Source organism: Rhinoderma darwinii, chromosome 13, assembly GCF_050947455.1.
Source record: "Rhinoderma darwinii isolate aRhiDar2 chromosome 13, aRhiDar2.hap1, whole genome shotgun sequence".
Taxonomy (NCBI): Eukaryota; Metazoa; Chordata; class Amphibia; order Anura; family Rhinodermatidae; genus Rhinoderma; species Rhinoderma darwinii.
Genome location: NC_134699.1, coordinates 20,927,481 through 20,952,515, shown reverse-complemented (window position 1 = coordinate 20,952,515; position 25,035 = coordinate 20,927,481). Strand labels below are relative to the sequence as shown.

General features: G+C 43.7%; 1 protein-coding gene and 1 long non-coding RNA gene across 5 annotated transcripts in view; one reads left to right on the top strand and one right to left on the bottom strand.

Moving 5' to 3' along the window:
• Positions 1-25,035, top strand: part of LOC142665431 (uncharacterized) — a 252,998-nt gene that overhangs the window by 106,697 nt on the left and 121,266 nt on the right. The gene's annotated exons all lie outside the window — the stretch shown is intronic.
• On the bottom strand, positions 101-6,574 carry LOC142666000 (keratin, type I cytoskeletal 12-like). The gene is made up of 8 exons (XM_075845854.1): positions 6,059-6,574; positions 5,668-5,750; positions 5,333-5,489; positions 5,083-5,244; positions 2,761-2,886; positions 2,371-2,585; positions 2,169-2,281; positions 101-449 (listed from the first exon to the last, which is right to left on the bottom strand). The coding sequence occupies exons 1-8, from the start codon at positions 6,572-6,574 to the stop codon at positions 352-354; spliced, it is 1,470 nt and encodes a 489-aa protein (XP_075701969.1). The 3' UTR covers positions 101-351.

The window sequence follows — 25,035 nt, the reverse complement described above, 5'->3', positions numbered from 1 at the left end:
GACTAGGGAATGAGAAATGACACCCAGGTCTAGTATAACTTGCATCAGAAAACGATTTATTTTCTAAATTGTGCAAAGCAAAAGAAAATACACTGAACAGATAGATAATATTAGGCAGAAATAGACTACTGTAGCGTTATGGGAATGAGAGAACTTTCAGCCACTAAAAAGACAGCACAGAAAGTAAAATGCTGTAATTATGCAATGTGTGAGATTACACAATATCATAGATGGACTCATATAGTCCCATAAAAGAAAAAATAGAGTATACTAAAAACAAAAGATTTCTAAATGAACCCGGCAGGTTTCCATCTTGCTTGAGCGTCCTCTCTATTGGCTTTGGTTGTAATTTTAGTATTCTTCAATTTCTTCCTTAATTTCTGTCCCCACAACTTTTCCATCCTCCAAGATGTCAATAACCTTCTTTACTCTCCTTGTCCTTTTTACTCCTAAAAGAAATGAAATGTGAAGTTATTAATCATTGAGATGTATATATATATATATATATAAACGCAACAAAAATTTGAACAGCACATTCCAACTAAATGATATAAAATGTGTATGCAGGTGCAGGAACACCTGTGACTGCAAATATACAGCAGAAAAAGAATGGCGACAGCACCCTGCGACACTAATGCCACCTAAACCACTAAATATAAATAAATATGCACTAAAGCTAAATCTACTTATAATAGGGCGGTTCTTAGTGCACATTTTGATCAAAAAGTGTTATATATGTAGGCTTAGTCCCAGTTCTGGGTGTATGTGCAGCGTAGTTTCCCACCTTACAGAGGTCGGCTTGTCGTGGCAGGTGGGCAAACACTTTTTGATCAAAATGTGCACTAAGAACCTCCCTATTAGAAGTAGATTTTGCTTTAGTGCATATTTATTTATATATAGTGGTTTAGGTGGCATTAGTGTCGCAGTGTGCTGTCGCCATTCTTTTTCTGCTATATATATATATATTTAATGTAAGAGATTATAAATCAACATTGGCAATCTGTGACTTGTACAGGGCATTTGGCCTTCTAGTGACTCCCTCATTCAAAATCAGGCATTTCCAGCTAAGGCTAGGTTGACATATGCATTGTGAATTCCATTTTCCTGTCCTGTCATAGGTGCAAAAAAAAGTAATTTAAGCTTTGACAGAGCCATCACACGGCAGACACCATCGGCACCCGATGGACCCCATTGACATATTATGTGTTCCGTCGGGTTCCATTTTAATAGCACTACATGCGGTGCTATGTTTTTTGACAACTATGATGGAATATGCAATGGAGGCTCCATCGCAGAAGTGAATTCAGCATAATTGCTTTTTAAGAGCCACAAAAAAAGTGTAAATGCCATTCAAAAATTTTAATCAAAAAAGCATGTGCCACAGCCAATTGTTGCCCCACCCTAGTTACCTTGGCCACACCTCTAAAGCCTAGGTTGGAATCCCTAGGCAATATTGTGTTCAGACCTAGTGCCCAGACTTAAGGCCCTTTTACATGGGCCAATGATCTGGCAAACACGCGTTCATATGAACTCTCATTCCCGGACATTGCCCAGTATAAACAAGGCAATGATTAGCCAATGAATGAGCAAATGTTCGTTCTTTCTGCTGATCATATCGTTTATACGACACAAAATATTACCATTGTCGGCAGCACATCTCCCTGTGTAAACAGGGAGATGTGTTGCCGAAATAATGGAAATGCATGGGGACGAGTGAACGTAGTAGCGATCGCTCATCCCCATACAATACTGATCATAGTTAAAGGAGCAAATGAGCGCCGATCAACGAGCTGTCTTGTTGATCAGCGCTCATTTTTATGGCCTATATTGGCCAGTGTAAAAGGACCCTTATTGGCGCCAATGGAGCTCCTGTATTTTTCCAAATTGCAGACTGTCTCCAAGGTCTCATAGTACATACATACTGGTGCCACCTTAAAGATATTCAAAAATGCAATGTCCATACTGTAGTATAGGCCCCAACAATACACATGGTACCACACTCTGGTAGGACAGCACCTGGACATTTGTTTGTAATGGGGTTGGGCAGACAGGAGCTGCATGAAAGAAGAACGCGAGCCGCATGTGTCTCGAGGGTTATTGTGGCCACCCTTTGTATATAATATCTAATATGTAAGGTAAGGATTTTGGTTAACATGAACAATGGTTACCTTTGCCTGATCCTGAGCCACTCTTGTTATCGGTATTTTGAGGTGCTGGTGTTGGTGCTGGTGTTGGTGCTGGTTTTGGTGCTGGTGGTTTTGTGCTGGTTTCTCCTGTACCACTGCAATTGGTGAAGGACAAGTATTATTAGTGCGCTAGTACCACCAAACTGAACTTCTAAAAAAGCTCTCCACTGATGGTCAATCTTACCCTTCTCCATCCAGGAGCTTGCGGTATGTCTCAATCTCTGCTTCCAACCTGGTCTTAATGTCCAGCAGATCTTCATATTCTGCAGTCTGGCACTCTATGTCTGCCCTAAGCTGTGTCAGTTGCTCTTCAATTGCCGAAATTTTTGCCTGCAGTTGTGAAATCTGCATGCAATAACGCCCTTCTGTCTCTGCCAATGTTTCATCAAGTGACTTTTTCTGAAAATGAGAACAGATCAACATAAATCTCCAGATATACTTGTAGAACTTTCTCATTGGTTTTGCATTTTAGATGATAGCCATTTCTGGCTTTTGCTCACTCTTCTCTTCTGTATGATAATAAATCAGGGTCTTCTGGAAGTAAAAAATATCTTTTGAATAGGAAGAGACTTACCATAGCAAGTTGTGACTGAAGCTCGATCTCCAAAGCTTGAAGTGTCCTCTTCAAGTCAGACATTTCACTCTTGTTTGTCTGCACTAGTTCTGCTCCACTGGATATTTCTTTCTTCAGACCATCGCTCTTGAGACAAAATATATGGTTTCAGTCAGGGTTCATTAAAGACCAATCAGTTCTGGTCAGAACCTGGGCAGGAGGTAACTTGTCTATGGGAATTATGGAATCAAACTCTAAAATATTCTGTTGTACATTTCCAATGGGGACAATGACCCAGAAGATTTAGCGAACAGCTAGGAAAGCATTGGGTGATGGGAATTTTAACAGAATTTACACATTTGTGGAGAATCCTAAAATTAGGGGAATGCTTTTTTGATTTTGAAAATTGGGAAAGAAAGGGAATTTATGCCCTAGGACATGTATTGGTAGCAATGAAATTAAGCCTTTTTTTTAGTCTTTGTCAGTAATATGGAGTTAAGAGAACATTTTACTTTCAATACATGCAGCTGGTTTCCACTCTAAAAGTTCAAGGTATACTTAACAAAGTAAAAATTGATGGGGGGTTATGAACTCAGATGTGATCGGTAACAACTCGATCATGCGTGTCGGAGACACACAGGATCCGCTGTCACTGAATCCGTCAGTCCCGTTGACCTGGCAGATTCAGGTCTCAGTGCAAGATACAGCTGCTTTGTATACAGGATGCAAAGCAGCTGTATCTCAAAAAGTAAAAATAATTTTTAGATTTCTACCTTTGAACTCACTTGTTAAAAAAATAACTAAAAAGATATATGAACTGTTGAGTTCACCATACACCTAAAATCCTTACAAAGATTGGTTATAGAGAAATAGATAAATGCCCTAAATGTAGGGCTGCTCAATGGAATTTAATACATTTATTGTGGAATTGTCCTAAGCTGAGACGGTATTGGAAGGGAATAATAGAGCGTCTGAATAAAGTGTATAATATTAATCTTCAGTCTGATCCAATTTTTTGCATTATGGGATGTAATTCAGGTTTATCACTTTCTAATCCCCACAAAATATCAATAGGGCGCAGTATGTATATAGCTAGGGAAACCCTACAAAAAAATAGGATCTCTACGCAGCCCCCTTGTTGTGTTGAATGGAAGGCTGCGGTCCTCAAATATATCTATTATGACGGTATCTCATGTAAAGATAAACATTCAAGTAAAAAATTTACACAAAGATGGGGTCTGTGCAGTGACTATGTATCCCTCGATATTAAGAAATTGTTCAGATAGTAGAAAAGCTATTATGGATAGATTATTGATTTTCTTTTCCACCTCTTGGCCAGGGGTGGGAGGGGAATGGGTAAATGGGAAAAAAGAAAGGGGAACAAATGTAAAAATATGTTATGTACTTAGATTCTTTTTTATAATGAATAAAATATAAAAAAAGTTAGACTGCATGTCAACGATAAAATTTGTTTAGGAACCATTTTTTCCATTTCACTGGAAGGTCGCAAAGTGACATTTGCAAGAATATCTCCTCTAATGAGGTCCTCGTCCTTTTCAGCACAAACATTAGTGCCATTTGAATGATGTCACCAGAGGAAAATTGTATTTCTATATGCATGTATGTATAAGTTATTTAATGACCCTTATTGGTGGCTTCATATATTGGATATGATGTTCTATGGAAGTAAGAAGAAAATGGCTACGGAAGAGGGGGGTTACATGTTTTTTAAATCAGAAGGGGAGGGAAGTAACACATGATCCCTTGAGAAAGCTGGAAGAGCGAAACCGGTCAGGATATTGCTGCTGCTGTTGATGGTTTTTTAATCTGTTGGATTTAATTAAAAATGTTGTTTCGCTAAACCCTTAGGCTTAACTTCTTATGAGTATTGCATGGAAAGGTGTGGGAAATACAAATACCCGGGGGTTTGTGCTTTGTCAATCATCGACACAGGTATACTGTTCAGCTATACTCAGACGTCCATAGGCCGCGTGGTCTAGAGGTGGAGAGCCTGCCTGTCTACCATCTTACATGGTGTCTAGAGAGAGGTCTTACCGTGAAACACTGAGGGAAGGAATAACTAAGGGTAGTGTTTGGACTGACACAACGGTCACATTTGCTCAAATTAAAGTTCACTCGAGGGGATGGATGAGCTGAAAGCTTGTCTGTATGAAGAGCTCCGGGATTATCTTACTATTTATGTGTTGTTTTGACTGTGTTGAGCAGGGATACGGTAGTCCCATGGTAGCGGTGATCACTTTGCTTCGATCTTGCTTTAGTGTCACCAAAGGAAAGGTTCACTGGCATACACTTATGTTAATAGAACCTAAAAAGAAGTCTTACCATTTTATTGAATTGGTCTTCAGCATCCTTACGATTCTTCTCAGCCATAGCTTCATACTGTGCTCGCATATCATTCAGTATCTTGGTCAGATCGTTACCTGGTGCAGCATTCATTTCTACAGTGACTTCACCAACAGTTACTCCCTGGGATCCCTTAACTTCCTGTGGGTTAAAAAAACCAACCAGATATTTATAATATATCAAGTGGAGTGAACATAATAGATATCTGAGTGATTCCTCGACAACTTACATCTTCATGGTTCTTCTTGAGAAGAGCAATCTCTTCAGTGAGACCCTCAAATTGGGATTCCATATCCGACTTGGACAAGGTCAGGTCATCCAGGACTCGGCGCAGGCCATTGGTATCGGCCTCTACGCTCTGGCGGAGAGCCATCTCGTTCTCATACCTGAAAATACATACATATGGGAACGTGTAAATAATATACATTGTTGGCTCTTGAACCCATATCAAAAATTGGTTGGGCTGTAGTTCGTTAAGGCGGTATTAACTAAAAAGGTCTGTAATTGGTAAACATCCCAATATGTCGTAACCTAGACTAGTATTTGTACCAATGGCACACTTACTTCATCTTGAAGTCATCGGCAGCAAGCCTGGCATTGTCAATTTGCAAGACTATGCTTGCGTTCTCATTGGTAGCTGTAATAATCTGCAAAGAATAAATAAACATTGTCGATTTTTCATTGCCGGCAACACATGATTTTTGTTTAATCTTAGACACATTAAGTTTCTATTGTTACTTGAGGTTTAACAAACTAGAATAATGGAGAATACAACATTGGCATTAAAATATGTGCACACTGGACTTTACCCAACCAGATTTCTATTGATACAACTGAAACTACATTTCCCTATACAAATGGGACAGTGCTTGCATTTCACTAACATGTCCCATTCACCATTCTTACTTCTACATATACACTGACAAGTAAATTTTTTGTTTTTTGTAAACCTTACCTGACCCTTGAGCTGTTCAATTGTGGCATAATACTTGGAGTAGTCCTTTCCTCCTTCACCAGTGGTACTGCCTGGCCTTTGCTTTTCATACCATTCTTTAATCTTACGTTCAAGCTCAGCATTTGCCGCTTCCAGGGCGTGGACTTTATCCAAATAACTGGCCAAGCGGTCATTGAGATTCTGCATTGTTTGTTTCTCATTTGCAGAGAAGATGCTGTCACCTCCTCCATAGCCACCTCCAGCACCACCACCATAGCTTCCTCCAAATCCGCCACCTGCTCCACCACCAGCACCTCCACTAAAACCATAGCCGGCAGATTCACTGCTATAACCACCAGCACCTGCTCCATATCCTGCAGAACCACCACCATAACTGCCAGCACCACCACCAAAGGCTGCTCCACCACCAAAACCACCACTTTGTGCTCCACCTTGGCTAAAGCTACCTGCGCCTCCACTGTATCCTCGTGAGGATGAGACTTGGTGAGATGATGACTGTTTATAAGAGTAGGACATGTTGTTCAAGCAAAAGGACACTTTCCAGATGAAAAAAAAAGCAGCTTCTATGGAAAGAGTAAAATCTACACAGCTTCTATTCTTTATATACCAGATTCCAAGGGTGTGTCATACCCAAATGTTAATGGTTTTTGCAGACATAGAGTTGCTTGCCAAGTTATCACTACTGCTTATAGCGTTTATCAATTATCATTATTAATCGACTTGCATCATTCTAGCCGCTGGTCTTCTCACCCTTGGGTTGTTTGTAGTGTTAGCGTCGTTTTTGGGTGGAGCACATATAACCATCACATAATTTTAACACCTGGATAGAGAGTAAGACTCCTATACTATACCTCATTATTCTTTAAGTATAATTGTTATATTGATATTTCATGACTACCTATACTCAGACACTTTTTATTTTATTAAACCTATAAGCCAATGCAGAATGAAGTTTTCTGATAAAAGTAAGTATTAATTGGGGATTTAAAACAATCTCAAATAATGGCACATCTTCATATGTTCTTATTAGGATTTAATGGGTTGTCTCAACACAAACAATCCCATTCATATTGGAGCCACTCCATATCCCGAACCCCCCAAGAACAGCTGCTTCTGTTGGGGGAAACCACAGCTAGCCAGATATTTTCCGTAAAGCAGCCGGTATATGAATGACGTCCATGTGATTCATGAGCTGCTTTCTGTTCCGGAGACTAGAGGGGGGTCTTGAGTAGGGGACTATTCTATGATGTCTATATGCCCTAATAGAGCACAATAACAGAGGTAGTCTTCATTAGACAACCCCATTAATATATATGGTTTGGACCTCAGGAGAGACATGGATGGCATATTGCTAGGATATGCCGTCAATGTTTAGTTGGTGGGGGTCAGACCTCTGTGACCACAGTTAAATGCCAGATGAAGTGGCAGATATGCTTGGAAAGCACTGTGCCACTTGTCTCCTTTCGCCTTTGCTCGACTATCTATAGTCAATGGCTGACCATGCGACCTCTGGTCAGGCAGAGCATTGACGACTGAAACAACCCCTTTATCTCTTGCCTTCTGTACTACACAACATGACTAAGTATAATAACAGAAAGACTCCAGGTATTACTTAAAGAGGACCTGTCATGTCCCCCAAAAATTACTGCCATACCTGGATTTCTGGTGTCAGACGCGCTACTGTAGCACCACAAAGTCACATACCTGGATTTTTGTGCCTTTTTTTTATCTCTCTACGTGCCTCAGTTTTCCTGCAATCAGCCCCATTAATTTCTGCCACCTATATGCTAACTAATGAGTAAGTGGATAACTGGGCAGTCGCCACCACCTAGCGTCAACGGGGCGTAAACCTAAACCTCTCTGACAATCTAAAGAAGCTAATTGCGGGGTTAATGGAAGCATGTTGAGAGATCCAAAAAATGTTGCAGCGTTAAAATGTTACTAAACGTTTGACAAATCTAACATGTCAGAAGTTTTGATTTGTGGAGGATCGAGCACCGAGACCCCCACCAAGCCCTAAAACGAAGCGGCAGAAGCGCTTGTGTGAGCGCTCAGCCACTTGGTTTCTGAAAGCCGATGTAACGGAGTACGGGCTCATAGACTTTCCATTGAGCCTGTACTCCGATACATTGATTTCCGGAAAAAGCCAAACAGGCACGAAGCGGCTGAGCACTCACACGAGCACTTCCACTGCTTCGTTTTAGCGATTGGTGGAGGTCTCAGTGCTCAGACCCCCGCCAATCAAAACTTCGGACATGTCACTATGACATGTCAGAGATTTGTCAAACATTTAGTTACCCTTTAAGGCAGGAATCCAGCTATGGCGGCAATTTAAGTTTTTTGGGACATGGCACATCCTCTTTAATGGTTATGTACACCTCTACAATCCTTTTAATTGCTTGTTTTGCTTGTTTAAAAATATTCTTGCATATTGTGTTTACAGATCCTATGCAGATTTATGTGTCTCCATGGAAGCTGACTACAAGCATTGCAGAATGGAAATACATACATTTCTTATGTTGATCAGGTTACATCAGAGGTGTGGCCCCATAATAATGCAAAATGTATAACAGAGTCCCTCAACGACCGCCATCAATTATAGTATGGGTTTCCTCATACGGTTCTCTTTCATATAGAAATGACTTTTTGTACCCCCTTATGCTCCAGCACCGGAGGCGACTACAAATTTGTACCCCCTATATTTATACCCCTGGGTTATATAGTATATCATTCCTTTTTGCCATTTTTTGGTTTTTTACCATTTCGGGAGGAGCGTAGTTGGAGCAAGACACTTCTCCAGGTGTGGGAAAAATGTGTCACGAACATAACAGCAGTTACTTGTTACTGTATAGAAACCATACTGTGATAGTCAAGACAAGGAACATGAAGACTTTATGATCACAGTTGAGGAACGCATACAAACACTATGTAATAGCCGATTATTTGGTCTGAGGCTTTCTTTGAAGATCTAATTGGCACAGAATTTAATTAACTGTCACTCAAGACAACTTAATTTCTTAATAACTCTTTGACATTTTTCAACAACATTATAGTCCTAAATTCTAATACGATTTCTTTGTTTCCTTGCTGTCTTTAGGTGCTATATACATAATTATAATTGTCTACCAAATGACCGGTAAAGACAATTGTAAGACGTCCCTCTGATGATCCAACTAAAAGAAACTTTTAGGATCTGTAACTTAAGGCCCTTTTACACTGGGCAATTATCAGGCAGACGAGCGTTCATAGAGCGCTCGTTGCCGATAATTGCCCTGGATAAACAACCCTGCTGGTCATATCGTTTTAAAAAAGTGAAATATTATCGTTGTCGGCAGCACATCTTGGTGTGTAAACAGGGGGACGCGCTGCCAAAATGATAATGTATGGGAACGAGTGATCGATGATCGATGTAACGACCGCTCGTCCCCATCCATAGCTCCGTGTGACAGGAGCTGTCTTGTTGATCGGCGCTCGTTGCACTGGCCAGAATTGGCCGGTGTAATAGGGCCTTTAGTGTGTAAACTCAAGTTTCTTATCTACAATTATGAGTTATTTTTGCTGTTCATTCACTCACTTATAATTTTTTCAATAAAGAATAAAATACAAAATGACTCCCTAACCCCGACCACCCTCTCCCCCTCCCGCCCTCATCCCTTGAAAATCTGCATGAAAAAAGTCCAGTTCCAGTAAAATCTATAGGTCTCTGAAAAAGAAAAGGAGAAAATCATCCAACCCAACCTCAATAGCTCTTCCACATAGTTTTTTTTAAAGGACTTTAATTTTTTCCTCCATTTCTTTTCTAACTGTTACCATTTTTTTTTATAAATCTTGATTTCTTTGCTACCCAGACACATATCTATTCTTGAAGATGTATTATGCATCTTAGAGAAACAGGAATATTTCCGACTGTCTGTTCCGATTTCGCTCCCTCTACACATCATGCCACCCAAATTCTTCATCTAATTTATATAGTGCTGACTGTTTACCCTCATTCTTTCTATTCCCTAATCTGTCTAATTCTGTGTGACATACATTATTAAAGTCCCCAACGAGTTGCCAACTTCTGTTATAAAATTATTTAATTTATACAATATCTCTGATGAATAAGCGATTGGAATATAAATTGACGCAATCGCCCATTGTGCCCCTTCGATAATGACATTATAAAAAACAAAGCGTCCTTCACAATTTCTATATGCCCTCAAAACGTCTATATTAATGGCTCTATGTATCAAAATACTAACTCCCCGTGAATAACTAGTGTGGAAGGAATGAAAAGCCTGGCTAACCCAGCACCGCTTAAAGGGAACCTGTCACCAGCATTTCACCTGTTAGACCAGCAATACCTGGTGGTAATGGGTGAAAAATCATTTCTATATAACCTGTAATTGTCTTCTTAGTCGGCTCTGTAGCTTTAGTATTCAGTTTTTTTGTGTTCCCACACCGTATGCTAATGAGCATAAAAGAGTCAAATCTTCATTTGAAAAGAGTCAGATCTTCATTCCTCAAGTCTTTCCGAGTTTACCCCTCCTCATTACTTTTGATTGACCGCTCCTCGCCTTCGCCAGCACACAAAATCCTGCGCTTGTGCAATGATGTCCTCTTCTGGTGTGTGCGCACAAAGGGACACCGGATTATTACGATAAAAGGCGCAAAATGTTTGCAGACCGTTATTTACAGTCGGAGGAGGAGTTTAGGAGAGGGGATAACGGCAATGAACTTTTGATAGCAGCGGCCAGTGAGGGATAAGTAAAGTTCAATAGGTGAAATGCTGGTGACAGGTTCCCTTTAAGAACCCGACTGTATCCTGAGTCAAATGAGTTTCTTGTAAACATATTGTTCTTGGTAGATGATTTTTTAACTGATTAAAAATTGCCAAAGGTTTAAGCTTGTCCCCATGTCCCCTTACATTCCAATACAGGAATTTAATATTACCTCCCATTTAGCATAATAAGATAAGATAAGAACCGCTTCTTCCACAAATACCGGAAGCATGTGAACCGGAGCAAAGGAGCGAGGAGAAGGAAGGAAGAGAGGGAAAAAAACAAAACTACCAACAACCCCCCCTCCAACATAAGCTCCCCTACAACGACCCATAGATGGAGACAGTTGCGACCCTCTCACCTATCAACAGGTTCCTAACTAGGCCAACCCACAGCCCACCACTCCCATCGTTGTCATATTACTTGGCGCCTGAGCCCTTTACATCTCTACCCTCACCTTTTAATATTAAGTTCAATCCACTCATAGTCTTCAGCCACATTTTCAAAGAGAACTGGAGTTCCGTTAAAAAATTCCTTTACACCAAGCTGAATACATTAGTGCATATTTACCCCTGTAGCTCTCAGCTTTTTTTTAATCTCAATAAATGCAGACCTTTTCTTTAGGATCTCAGTAGCAAAATCTGCAAAAAACATTACTTTACAGTTGTTCTACATTATCTCAGTTTTCCCTCTGGCCTTCTGTAATATCAATTCTTATTCTTTAACAGTTTGACTAGCAGGGCTCTAGGTGGAGCTCCAGGAGGTCTGGGTTTCCCCGGAACCCTGTAAGCTCTATCTACAAACATTAACCGAGATAAAACCTCTTTCCCAAACAGTTCCAGGAACCAGTTTCGTACAAATTTTGCAGGTTCGCCCCCCCTCTACACCTTCTGGAAGTCCAACTATCCTGACATTTTTCTGCCATGTGTGGTTCTCCAGATCGATTACTTTCTCAACCAGGATTTTATTAGATTTTTGTAGATCTTTAACCTCCTTTGATATCACATTATTAGAGTCTTCCACCAAACTTATTCTGCCTTCTGCCTCTTCCCCCCGACTGTGAATTTTTCCCAAAAATCACTTCTCGACAGAGAAATTTCTGTTCTTACCATCCCCATCTGGTTAGACACTTCTTTTATGGCCATACAGCACTGGGAAATCTGCCCTGAAATATCTTTGAGAGTAGGTTCTTCCTCCTACTGGGCTGCAACTCCTTCCTGTATCAGACAACGGTCAATACTGTTATTATCCTCCGTATGTGTAACATGACAGGCAATGATAACTTTAGCATATGATCGGTGGGGGTCTGACACCCAGACCCCACACCAATCAGCTGGTTCGGCTGCTTCCGGGCACCAGAAGCTATGCAGAGGTCGGTGCAGGAAGCAAATGGCTCCAAACACTGTATAGCGGTTGTGCTGTAGTACTGCAGCTCTGCTCCTATTCAAGTGAATAGGATCAGAGCTGTAGTAGCCCAGCACGGCCGCTATACAGTCTTCCGGCGCCTGGAGGCAGCTAGACTAGCTGATCAATTCGGGGTCCGGGTGTCTGTCCCCCACCAATCACAAACTGATAACCTATCCTGTGGATAAATCATCAGTATAAAAAACAGCCCCCAGCCTCGATAACCCCTTTAAAATCACTGTGAAGTTTTTGTTTTCACCGTCTCCTCAATCTACGACTCTGCGTTGCTTACAGTCCAGTGTATTGTTGGCTATAGTGTTGACATGTCACATGACCAAGACAACAAGCGTAACAGGTGTCGAGAAAAGACAGATATCTATAGAAAGGTCAATCTGACTTGTTGGATTTTTTTGGTTTGGAAAGTCATGCAAAATGACAGACGTGTACCCCATCGATAGAAGCCCAGCCCAGGTCACAGTTCAAGGCAGAGATCAATAGACAATTTGTTGTTTTAGCGTATGGCAGTTTCATCCAGAATGACAACCTTCAGAGATTAACTAGATTACTGGAGACCGGATAGGCAGGATTATACCACTGACAATAGCAGAGATGAGATGATATAAACATACTTTCATCTGTTTTACTGTAGGGGGTAAAAATGGACTTTTGTACACAGCGTCTCTTGAAATGTCCTTAGTGGTAGTCCTCATCTTACTAGAGACTTTAGAAGTTTATGACACTCTTTCTATCCAATTAGCCCCATTCATTGCTATTACCATAAAATACGCACATCTGATGCGTCATCGGTACAGATAATGTAGTAAGGCTGTATGTGCCCCCAATATGACTGCCTCTCCAAAATGTCCTAAACTCTGCCACGCGACTCATCCACCTCTCATTTTGTTCATCAAATGCCACCTCTCACTGTCGGTTCTTCCAGTGACTGCTTGTTAAGCTGGCCATACACATTAGATTAAAGTTGCTTGAACCTGCAATTTTTTCAGGATTGGCCAAAGATTTAATGTATATGGGGCAGTCAGACGTTGGGGCGAAAGAAGGACTGGTTAGATTTCAACATTTCCCAATTTCTTGTTCCTCTGATAAACAAGCCGCTATGTCTGGGAATGACTTACTTTCTTCTAACAATTAAAATAAACATACATGCTCATAGTCTATGGAGGGTCGAGAGAGATAGCTGTTAGCTGAATGAACATTCAGTGAACAGCTATCTAATGTTTATGGTCGACTTTACCCAGAGTATGCAGTTCCAAATCCCAGCCGTAACAAACTTTGTCCATCTTGGTTCCTCCCAACATTTCTTCGCTAATATCCAGATACCACCATACACACAAACCTTTCTTGACCCATGATCATCTCACTACTACTGTAAATAAGGTCTCATAATCTCATATCCCGCACCTCTCTTGTATCTCTCTTCTTTTTTGGAATCTCCTTCCTGAGGCTTTATTTCCGCTTGCATTCAGTGGCCCAATCAGGGTTTCCATCAGGGTTTCCGTCATTTTTGTCACTTTTGACAGCAAAACTAGTGTACTATCCAGTGCTATTCTTGCTTTCCAAATTACTAAAAATTAGACTGAATCTCAACAGACCCTATTATAAGCCAATGAGATACGTCAGGCACCATTTGGATCCAGCACGCAGCTATATGAATCGAACCAATGGCACAGATGTGGACATAAATTTACATATATATTTACTTCTTAGTTACCTCAGATATATTACACAGCTCATAAATACTCAAAAACTAGAGTGACCTTGGCTATCCACTATAATGACAGGCCATAATAATTATATAGGCCATTTGGAAAGCACCTTCACACTATCTGCCTTATAATTAAGTAGTACGTAAGAAAGAAGTACATAATTAATTATGCACGCACAATATGTCATTTAAGCAGCTTTATATATATATATATATATATATATATATATATATATATATATATATATATATACTACCGTTCAAAAGTTTAGGGTCACTTAGAAATTTCCTTATTTTTGAAAGAAAAGCACAGTTTTTTTCAATGAATATAACATTAAATTAATAAGAAATACACTCTATACATTGTTAATGTGCTAAATGACTATTCTAGCTGCAAACGTCTGGTTTTTAATGCAATATCTACATAGGTGTATAGAGGCCCATTTCCAGCAACCATCACTCCAGCGTTCTAATGGTACATTGTGTTTGCTAACTGTGTTAGAAGGCTAATGGATGATTAGAAAACACTTGAAAACTCTTGTGCAATTATGTTAGCACCGCTGTAAACAGTTTTGCTGTTTAGAGGAGCTATAAAACTGACCGTCCTTTGAGCTAGTTGAGAATCTGGAGCATTACATTTGTGGGTTCGATTAAACTCTCAAAATGGCTAGAAAAAGAGAGCTTTCATGTGAAACTCGACAGTCTATTCTTGTTCTTAGAAATGAAGGCTATATTCCATGCGAGAAATTGCCAAGAAACTGAAGATTTCCTACTACGGTGTGTACTACTCCCTTCAGAGGACAGCACACACAGGCTCTAACCAGAGTAGAAAGAGAAGTGGGAGGCCCCGCTGCACAACTGAGCAACAAGGCAAGTACATTAGAGTCTCTAGTTTGAGAAATAGACGCCTCACAGGTCCTCAACTGGCAGCTTCATTAAATAGTACCCGCAAAACGCCAGTGTCAACGTCTACAGTGAAGAGGCGACTCTGGGATGCTGGCCTTCAGGGCAGAGTGGCAAAGAAAAAGCCATATCTGAGACTGGCTAATAAAAGGAAAAGATTAATATGGGCAAAAGCACACAGACATTGGACAGAGGAAGATTGGAAAAAAGTGTTATGGACAGACAAATCGAAGTTTGAGGCGTTTGGATCACACAGAAGAACATTTGTGAGACGCAGAACAACTGAAAAGATGCTGGAAGAGTGCCTGACGCCATCTGTCAAGCATGGTGGAGGTAATGTGATGGTCTGGGGTTGCTTTGGTGCTGGTAAAGTGGGAGATTTGTACAAGGTAAAAGGGATTTTGAATAAGGAAGGCTATCACTCCATTTTGCAATGCCATGCCATACCCTGTGGACAGCGCTTGAGGGGAGCCAATTTCATCCTACAACAGGACAATGACCCAAAGCACACCTCCAAATTATGCAAGAACTATTTAGGGAAGAAGCAGGCAGCTGGTATTCTATCTGTAATGGAGTGACCAGCGCAGTCACCAGATCTCAACCCCATAAAGCTGTTGTGGGAGCAGCTTGACCGTATGGTACGCAAGAAGTGCCCATCAAGCCAATCCAACTTGTGGGAGGGGCTTCTGGAAGCATGGGGTGAAATTTCTCCCGATTACCTCAGCAAATTAACAGCTAGAATGCCAAAGGTCTGCAATGCTGTAATTGCTGCAAATGGAGCTTTTTTTGACGAAAGCAAAGTATGAAGGAGAAAATTATTATTTCAAATAAAAATCATTATTTCTATCCTTGTCAATGTCTTGACTATATTTCCTAGTCATATTGCAACTCATTTGATAAATATGTGTGAGTTTTCATGGAAAACACAAAATTGTCGGTGACCCCAAACTTTTGAACGGTAGTTTGTATATATATATATATATATATATATATATATATATATATATATATATATATATATATATATATATATATATATATAAAAGCAATATAAGCAATCTCTTATATGCTCAAATTGGCGGCTCTCATTATTTACACATTGCTGTAATCTAGTTTTTACACTCACACTTTGACACAAAGTTCTTTATTGGCATTAATTTCTTGGCATGCTTATTTTATGAACTGAATCATGTTATCAGCCGTGTAAAACTGAATATACCTTATCTTTGATAACTTCCCAAAATAAAAAGTCGGCAGAACCGCTGGGGGCAACTGCAAGGCTAAGAGTCTTAAAGTAGCGGTTCAGGACCACAGGCTTCAGAAGAGACACGTAAAAAGAGTTGGGGATTCTGAGGGTAGCGGGCAGCCTAAGCTTATAGGAAACCGAGTTGATCTGCTGGAGGATCTCAAAGGGTCCGAGGAACCTGGGAGCAAATTTGTATGACGGCACCCTCAGCCGGATATTTCTTGAGGACAGCCAGACCTTGGTACCCAGAAGAAACTGAGGCGGCTCTCTTCTCCTCGTGTATGCCTTTCGCTTCATGTGACCGACCACCAGCAGATCCGTAGAAAGTCCCGGAATTCCGAGTCAGCTGCAGGCACCTGGGACGTAGCAGAAACAGTGAGAGAAATCCGTGGATGTTGGCCGTAGACAATAAAGAATGGTGTGCAGGCGGTGGACTCGCTTGTGTGGTTGTAGGAGAACTCAGCCCAGGGAAGAAGCTGCACCTAGTCATCCGGCTGCCTGGGGATGAAATGTCGTAGACACATCTGGAACCAGTTCAATGGGGCAGTCATAAGCCCAGTGTGCAGGAAGCATCTCAGCCTCCTTTTTACTGAAGACATCTGCAAATTCAGAGAAGTGGGAGGGCAATCCTGCCAATGAACAGAGGAGGCTAGGCAGGATGAATCTGTAACAGACAGCAGCTGCAACATTTAGAGCCCCATCAGAGAACTTCCCCGGAATTCCTGTCCAGAAATGGGGCATGTAGTTGAAGCCAAGGCAGGCCCAGCAGGACAGGATTGACGGCTTTAGGTAAACAAGAAAGGAAATTAATTCTGAATGAAGGACTCCAACTTTGAGTATCAATGGCTTGTCTCAGACACGATTGGGTCAGGCAGAGGCAGTCCATTCACTGATGCCACAGCCAAATATGTCTCCAGAGGGACTGTGGGCAACTGGAGGAGGTCCACTAGATTTTTTTGATGAAGTTTGCTGCGGACCCAGAGTCCAGGTATGTCAAGACCCGGCGCATCTTCTCCCCTGACCCAATGGTCACGGAAATGGACAGTTTGGAGGAGGACTTATCTAGCGCCGTTCCCCTTATTGTTGTCTCTCTAACCAATCCTAGGCATTGGAGTCTCGTTTATTTCTGAGGGCATGAACGCACAAAATGGCCTCCGAGGCCACAATACAAAGTTTAGAAGTGCATCTGCAAAGTTTCTCCTGGACAGACAGTTTAAGCAGGTCCACCTGCATAAGCTCCCCTGGTGTGGATCTTCCCTCCCGACGAACCTCTTGGGATCGCTCCCGGATCCTCATGTCAATACGGGTGGCCAAGCGTATGAGGTCATCCAGGGTATGTGGCAGATCAGGAGCAGCAAGTTAGTCCTTAATTTTTGGAGACAGTCCCTGCCAGAATGCAGCCAAGGCCTCGTCGTTCCAGGACAGCTCTGCCCCCAGGGTGCGGAAACTGAACGGCGTACACGCTGACCGAGCTGTCCTCCTGGTGAAGGGTCAGGAGAGATGCAACTGCTGAGGAGACTCGGCCAGGTTCCTCGAACACTGTGCGAAAAGTCTGTAGGAAACCATGGAAGTCGTGAGTCTTTGGTCCCTGATGTTCCCGGATAGGGTTTGCCCATGCTAGGGCCCTGCCAGTAAGGAGAGATATGATAAATGCGATACTTGCACCCTCAGTAGAAAATGCTCTGGTGTGGAGACTGAAGTATGTGGTGGCCCGTGGGTGGCGGGGAATGCAGGAACCCAAAATGGTGGATACTGGGCTCTCTGTCTTGTGTCACGGTGGTATTTTGCCTTGCTGGCCTTCCCACCTCCCAGGGACACACACACAGTGATGAGGGGGTTGCACAAGATGATGATGATGACTGTTGTTTCCCCCGGGGCACTCCCTTGGTGGCTGACTCCTGTCTGGTGTTATTTGGGGTGCCCTTGGTGTAGAGTGCAAATAGAAGACAGGAGACGGTGGTGGCAGTTAATCAGGAGAGCTTGCAGCACACTTTTACTTTTCAAGATGGAGATTGTACAATACAAATATGTCATCCAAATTCAGCTCAATCAGTGTAGCCCAATGCTAAATGCAGGAGTGCTATTATCTCTCTACTCACAGTCTCTCTTTCTGGACTCTTCTGGCTCCTTGAGCTGTTATTCCAATAAATCTCTTTAGGCCTGTCTTTCTCTGTAATCCGCAAATGGCTGAACTCAGGAGCACCTTCACTGTGCTTCCTGCTGCATCCACTCCTAGCTCACCACTCTAACCACTCCCTAATTAACTCCTCCCAGCTTCTGTTACATTATAGAAAAATACTCCGCATAGGCTGAAACACAATGTCATAACATTTCTGAACCTGTAGATGGCAGCATAACACAACACATGAAGACAAACATAGCTTTCATAGTAGTGCTCCTGTGGGACACTACATACACCCCCTCTTTAAATAAAGCCGTCCTCGGCGTCCGACTCTCCAGGCGGCAGGTTAACCTAAAACAAAGGTTAATCACAATTGCAATAATAAACTAAGAGTCCATACAGTCTCTGAGGAATATGAGGATATAATGCTGAACAGGGAAAATGTCCAAGAGTCCTTGTCATATGAACTGGGGAAAATGAAGGGCTTGTTACCCAATTGGGATGTAAACAATACAATGTCTCTGGTGAAGGATAATCCAAAAATGAAGTCTCAGATTCAACAGTTCAATCTTGATATCGAGCTGGCATCTTACCTCGGGTAGCTCTATCAGATCTCCTCAGGGGCTCCTCTATAACAATTTCAGGGTCCCTGGATTCCTCTGGACCAGGCCGGAACTCGGATGACGAGGTCACTTGGTCTTCGCCGGGATCAAGAACAGTTCTTGGAACAAAAACAGACAGCCAAGGTTGGAACAGCCAATCAAGAGGGGACATACTAGTTGTTGGCGGTAGCGGTTCAGCTGCAGGAGATTTCTCAGTTGTCTGTGGTTCTGCTGGTACCTCTTCCTTTAGGCAGAGCTTGAGACGATTACGGTGGACGACTTGGGAATCTCGGCCTTCGCGCACAATCTCATAGACATCAGTCCCAGGGTGCGGGATGGACTTAATTGTGTATGGTTCTTTCTGCCACTTGCTGTCCAACTTACTTGAACGATGGTTGTTTTTCAGCCACACACGGTCTCCAATTTGGAAGGGTTCTGCTTCGGCCTTTTGATCAAAACCTGCTTGTTGCCTTTGACGAGCATCTTCCATCCGTCTTTCCACAATCTCGTTGGCTTCAGCCAGGCGACGCTGGTGATCACTCACCCACTCTGTGTTTGGCAGGGGGTTGATAGTATCTGGAACTTCGACATCCATGGCCAAGTCCGAAGGCAATTTGCCCTGACGGCCAAACAGGAGATAGTAAGGAGTGTACCCTGTGGAGCAGTGCACAGTGTTGTTATACAGGTACACCAATTCTGGCAGGAGAGTCGGCCAATCAGCCCTCTTCTGGGACGGAACAGTTCTTAACATCCCAATAAGAGTCTGGTTCATCTTTTCACATAAGCCATTACCTTGTGGATGATAAGCGGTAGTTCTCAGCTTCTGACAGCCATAGAGGGAACACAACTCGTGGAACAGTTGAGACTCAAATGCGGAACCACGATCAGTCAGGATCTTGTCCGGACAGCCATAGGGGAGTACGAAATTCTTCCAAAAGATGGCAGCGGTGGTCTTGGCAGTCAGGTCTTTCACTGGCATAGCTACCACGAACTTCGTATAGTGGTCAATTATAGTTATAGCATAAGTATACCCAGTGCGGCTTGGTTCAAACTTGACATGGTCAATGGCTACCAGTTCCAGCGGTCTATGACTGATGATGGGGTGAAGTGGGGCTCTCTGGTCATGACGCTCTCCTCGGCTCTGAGCACAGGTGGGACATTCTCGGCACCACTTCTCTATGTCGTCTCTCATGCCAATCCAGTAAAATCGTCGGCGGATGGTATCTTCCGTTTTATGAACCCCAAAGTGTCCCGATCTGTCATGGTAGGCTTCCAAGATGGATTTGGAATCTCGCCGGGGTACCACAATTTGATGTAGACGCTCACCCGTTACTGGATCCAGGGCAGTCCTCTGTAGTAGACCTCTGGACACGAAAAGTCGATTCCTCAGTCTCCATAGACAAATTAATTCCTGATCAGCTTGACCTCTACGTATTCGGTCCGGAGTCCTCTTCTGAAGAAGGGAAGTCTGCAATTCCTGTAGGTTTCTACTCTCCCGTTGGAATCTAGCCCACTGTCTGGAATCTTGGGAGCAGTCAGGAACATTTGGTTGCGGATGTTCGTTTCGCTTCCTCTGAGCGATCACCGAATTCTGGGTTGCAAACTGAGCATAGAATGTAGGCATCTCTACCTCTTCCCATTCATCATTACATCGGACCAGTTCTTCACCCACAGGCAAACGGGATAAGGCATCGGCATTCACGTTGGACGCACCAGTCCGGTACTTGATCACAAACTGATAATTCGCCAGTCTGGATGCCCATCGCTGTTCAAGAGCTCCCAGTCGCGCTGTATCCAAGTGGGCCAGCGGATTATTATCCGTGAAGACGATGAAGGGTGTTGCAGCCAGGTAATCTTTAAATTTTTCGGTCACTGCCCACACAAGGGCCAGGAATTCCAGCTTAAAGGAACTATAATTCTGGTCGTTCCGTTCAGCGCCTCGAAGACCTCTGCTGGCATAAGCGATGACTCTCTCTTTCTGGTTCTGTACCTGCGACAGGACGGCCCCCAATCCCTTCTGGCTGGCATCAGTATACAGCCTAAAGGGTTGGTTGTAGTCAGGATATCCCAGGATAGGTGGTTCGGTTAACAGCTGCTTCAGCTTCTGGAAAGCGGCTTCATGGGCTTCAGCCCACTCAATCGGGATCCTTCTCTTCATAGCTTCCTTGGAGTGACCTCTTAACAATCCCTGGAGGGGTTCTGCAATCTGGGCAAAGTGTGGGATGAACCGTCTATAATACCCTGCAAATCCCAAGAAACTTCTCACCTCCTTGACTGTGGTAGGGGCTGGCCAGCTCTTTACTGCTGCTACTTTGCCTGGATCAGGAACCACTCCTTCTGCACTCACGACATGGCCTAAGTAATGGACTTCCGGCTTCAGGAGATGACACTTGGAGGGTTTCACTTTCAGGCCATATTTGATGAGGGTTTTGAGGACTTCTGCCAGGTGCTGTAGGTGTTCCTCATAAGTCTTTGAGTAGATGATTACGTCGTCCAGGTACAAGAGGACGGTCTCGAAGTTTTGGTGACCCAGGCAGCGTTCCATCAGCCTCTGGAAGGTTCCCGGGGCATTGCATAGCCCAAAGGGCATACAATTAAACTCGAACAACCCCATGGGAGTAGTGAAAGCAGTCTTTTCCCTATCTTCGGGAGCCATAGGTACCTGCCAATACCCGCTGGTCAAATCCAGAGTTGAGAAGTAGGCAGCAGACCCCAAAGCAGTCAGGGATTCTTCAATGCGTGGCAGGGGATACGCATCCTTGTGAGTGATATTATTGATTTTGCGGTAGTCCACGCAGAATCTAATGTTGCCATCCTTCTTTTTCACCAGGACTAGGGGTGCAGCCCATGGACTGTAGCTCTCCCGAATCACATCTGCGTCCTTCATCTCCCGAATCATTTTCTTCACTGGCTGGTACATGGCTGGTGGAAGGGGACGGTACCTTTCTTTGATGGGTGGATGGACGCCTGTAGGGATGGTGTGCTCAATGATAGTAGCCTTCCCAAAATCCATAGGATGTTTACTGAAGGCTTGTTGATTGTCTTTGGCCACCATCAGGGCTCCTTCGATCTCCTCTTCGGTAGTATTAGCATCGCCAACATGGATCTCGGTCCACCAGGGTTTTGTTGTCATCTCAGGGGTAACTTGATTCTGGGTAGCTTGCTGGAACACTGTAGTCTCAGGGCTCCAGACATCTTGGAAGAAGACCTGTGAGAGCTTAGCAACTGGACGGTATTTACTCAGTACCACAGCCGTATCACCAATGTTCAGGAGGCGAATAGGTACCCTCCCATTAGAAACAGTCACTAGACTTCTGGCTGCTAGCACGGTCGGATGATCTTCCAGAAGAAGAGGTTCCACAAGGGCCTGGTAATCTTGACCTTGCAAACCTGGACGAGCTCGACACCACAGAATGGTTTCCGTCTCTGGTTCCAGAGTCACTGGTTGTGAGTCCATGATGCGGGCACGGCAGATCTCACCCTTTTCATTCGTGAACCTCTGTTGGGCATTCAAGAGACGGATAGCATGCTGAATTGCATTTTGATTGGAGACAGGGACTGTAGAAAGTGCTCGGTGTAGGGCATCTAGCATCTCTTCATAGCAATTCCTAAGAACATTCATGCCCAGCACCACTGGTGGAAAGTCATCATCCCAGACGTTCACTACAATTACGCCTTGCTGGGGCAGTTCAGTTTCTCCCATCTGGATCGTGGGTTCCCAGTAGCCCCGATGGGGTATCGATTGTCCATTACTGGCTACAATGTTAAGCCACGTGTCTGGGGGTTGTATCAGCTGGTCGAGGTCCCAGTACTTCTCAAACCAACTTCTCTGCAGAGTGGTGACTTGAGAGCCAGTGTCCAGTAAGGCCGACAGTGGGATCCCATTTAGGTGGATCGTAATCACTGGACACTGCCCAATGTACCGGGGAATCCATTCTGGTGTTGTGGGACCTATTGGTCTTCCTCCCGAGGGGCGGTCCTCTGCCTCGGGGGATTGTCGTTTAACTGACGACATTCTCTTTCAATATGGCCAGCTCTTTGACACCTACGACAAATGGGTCTTCCGGTGGTATCAAATCTGTCAGAAGAGCGTCTACCCCAATTCCGGTAACTTTCCCCTTCTGATCGGTTACTGAACCTGTTACTGGAGTAGCGGCGGCTTTCTTTCTGGCGTTGCTCCATATCTTCCATTTTCTGGCACATTTTACTGAGGCTCTTGGTGAGGACAGCAATTTGGTCCCTCAGTTCACCAACTGGATCTTGAGCTTGCATGTGAGCACACTGAGCTAGTGCAACTTGACTTCCCGCTGCTGTAGGATGATCTACTTGCGACTCCGAAGGAGTCTCTATGGAATAGGGGAAAACTTTGGCTTGAACCGCTGCGGCTTCAGTCCCCAGGATTCTAATTGCGAGCTCTTTAAAGTCCAAGAAGATACAGCTTGGGTTCTGGGAGGCCAACATTCTGAGCTGACTTTTAAGAGCTTCAGATGCAGCTCCTTCAACAAACTGCTCCCTTAAGGCCTTGTCAGCCTCTGCAGCCTCTAAGGGTTCTACTTGCATAATTGCCCGCTGGGCCTCCTGCAGGGATAAAGCAAAGTCTCTCAATGACTCACCGGGCTGCTGCTTCTTTCCAAAGAATCTCATCTTGAGCTCTGCCACAGTCCTTACTTCAAATGTGGCACGCAATCGGTCCAGTATCTGTTCCACTGTTTTTTTCTCTGTTCTGGGCCAGGATTTCACTTCTCTTAATGCTGCGCCCTCTAGTTGTCCTATCAATATCTCAACCCTCTGGTCTGTTGAGACAGGATACAAACGGAACATGGACAGCATCTTCTCTTTGAATTCCCTCAGGGAATGAACTTCTCCTTTGTAGCGAGGAAGCCATGGTGCTCCAAAGTAATAGGGCATAGTGAGTGGCATCACTTGCGCTGTTGGAGGTGACCCACTGGGGCTTGGAGAGCCGTTATCTCCGTCGTCAGACATTTTCTGCAATAAGTCCTACAGTAACCCCTAGCAACGGGTGTTCAATTTCAGGCTATGCACTAAGCCTCTTTTCCGGATATCTTTTCCGGTGTCTCTACACTGTTAACTGCCACTTTTTACTTTAAATCTCATTTACTGGCCTATTCAGGCACTCACCAGCTTTCTCTTAGCTGCTCCGCTGTTTTCGCGGGTTCTCCTGCGCAGCTCCTTGCCACTTCCAATATGGCGGCGACTTGGCGGGAAACTTTTATTCCGGCTGTGGCGCATCAGCGCTGACTTAGTTCATAAGGCACAGAGGCCATAGATATCCTGTTCGTGACGCCAAAATTATATGTGGTGGCCCGTGGGTGGCGGGGAATGCAGGAACCCAAAATGGTGGATACTGGGCTCTCTGTCTTGTGTCACGGTGGTATTTTGCCTTGCTGGCCTTCCCACCTCCCAGGGACACACACACAGTGATGAGGGGGTTGCACAAGATGATGATGATGACTGTTGTTTCCCCCGGGGCACTCCCTTGGTGGCTGACTCCTGTCTGGTGTTATTTGGGGTGCCCTTGGTGTAGAGTGCAAATAGAAGACAGGAGACGGTGGTGGCAGTTAATCAGGAGAGCTTGCAGCACACTTTTACTTTTCAAGATGGAGATTGTACAATACAAATATGTCATCCAAATTCAGCTCAATCAGTGTAGCCCAATGCTAAATGCAGGAGTGCTATTATCTCTCTACTCACAGTCTCTCTTTCTGGACTCTTCTGGCTCCTTGAGCTGTTATTCCAATAAATCTCTTTAGGCCTGTCTTTCTCTGTAATCCGCAAATGGCTGAACTCAGGAGCACCTTCACTGTGCTTCCTGCTGCATCCACTCCTAGCTCACCACTCTAACCACTCCCTAATTAACTCCTCCCAGCTTCTGTTACATTATAGAAAAACACTCCGCATAGGCTGAAACACAATGTCATAACATTTCTGAACCTGTAGATGGCAGCATAACACAACACATGAAGACAAACATAGCTTTCATAGTAGTGCTCCTGTGGGACACTACAAGTGGATCTGGCACTGGTTCAGAAATCCCCTGCAGGTACTCGCATCTCCGTCATAGCAAGGAGGTAGTGGCAGGGAGAATCAAGGATCAACACTGGTGCTGCCAGGAGGTGTAGCAGGAGGAACAGCTGGAGAAACAGGAACGAATGCTGAGACGGCTACAGCTCGTGCGTCCAGCCAACGCGTGATG

What these genes read in the sequence shown, in the direction of transcription:
- LOC142666000 (XM_075845854.1), bottom strand. Translation starts at nt 6,574, where the DNA reads ATGTCCTACTCTTATAAACAGTCATCATCTCACCAAGTCTCATCCTCA. An exon ending in TTGAACAGCTCAAGGGTCAG is followed by an intron (nt 5,751 to 6,058) that starts GTAAGGTTTACA and finishes TATTCTTTGCAG; the next exon opens with ATTATTACAGCTACCAATGA. An exon ending in AAGACCAATTCAATAAAATG is followed by an intron (nt 2,887 to 5,082) that starts GTAAGACTTCTT and finishes TTTTGTCTCAAG; the next exon opens with AGCGATGGTCTGAAGAAAGA.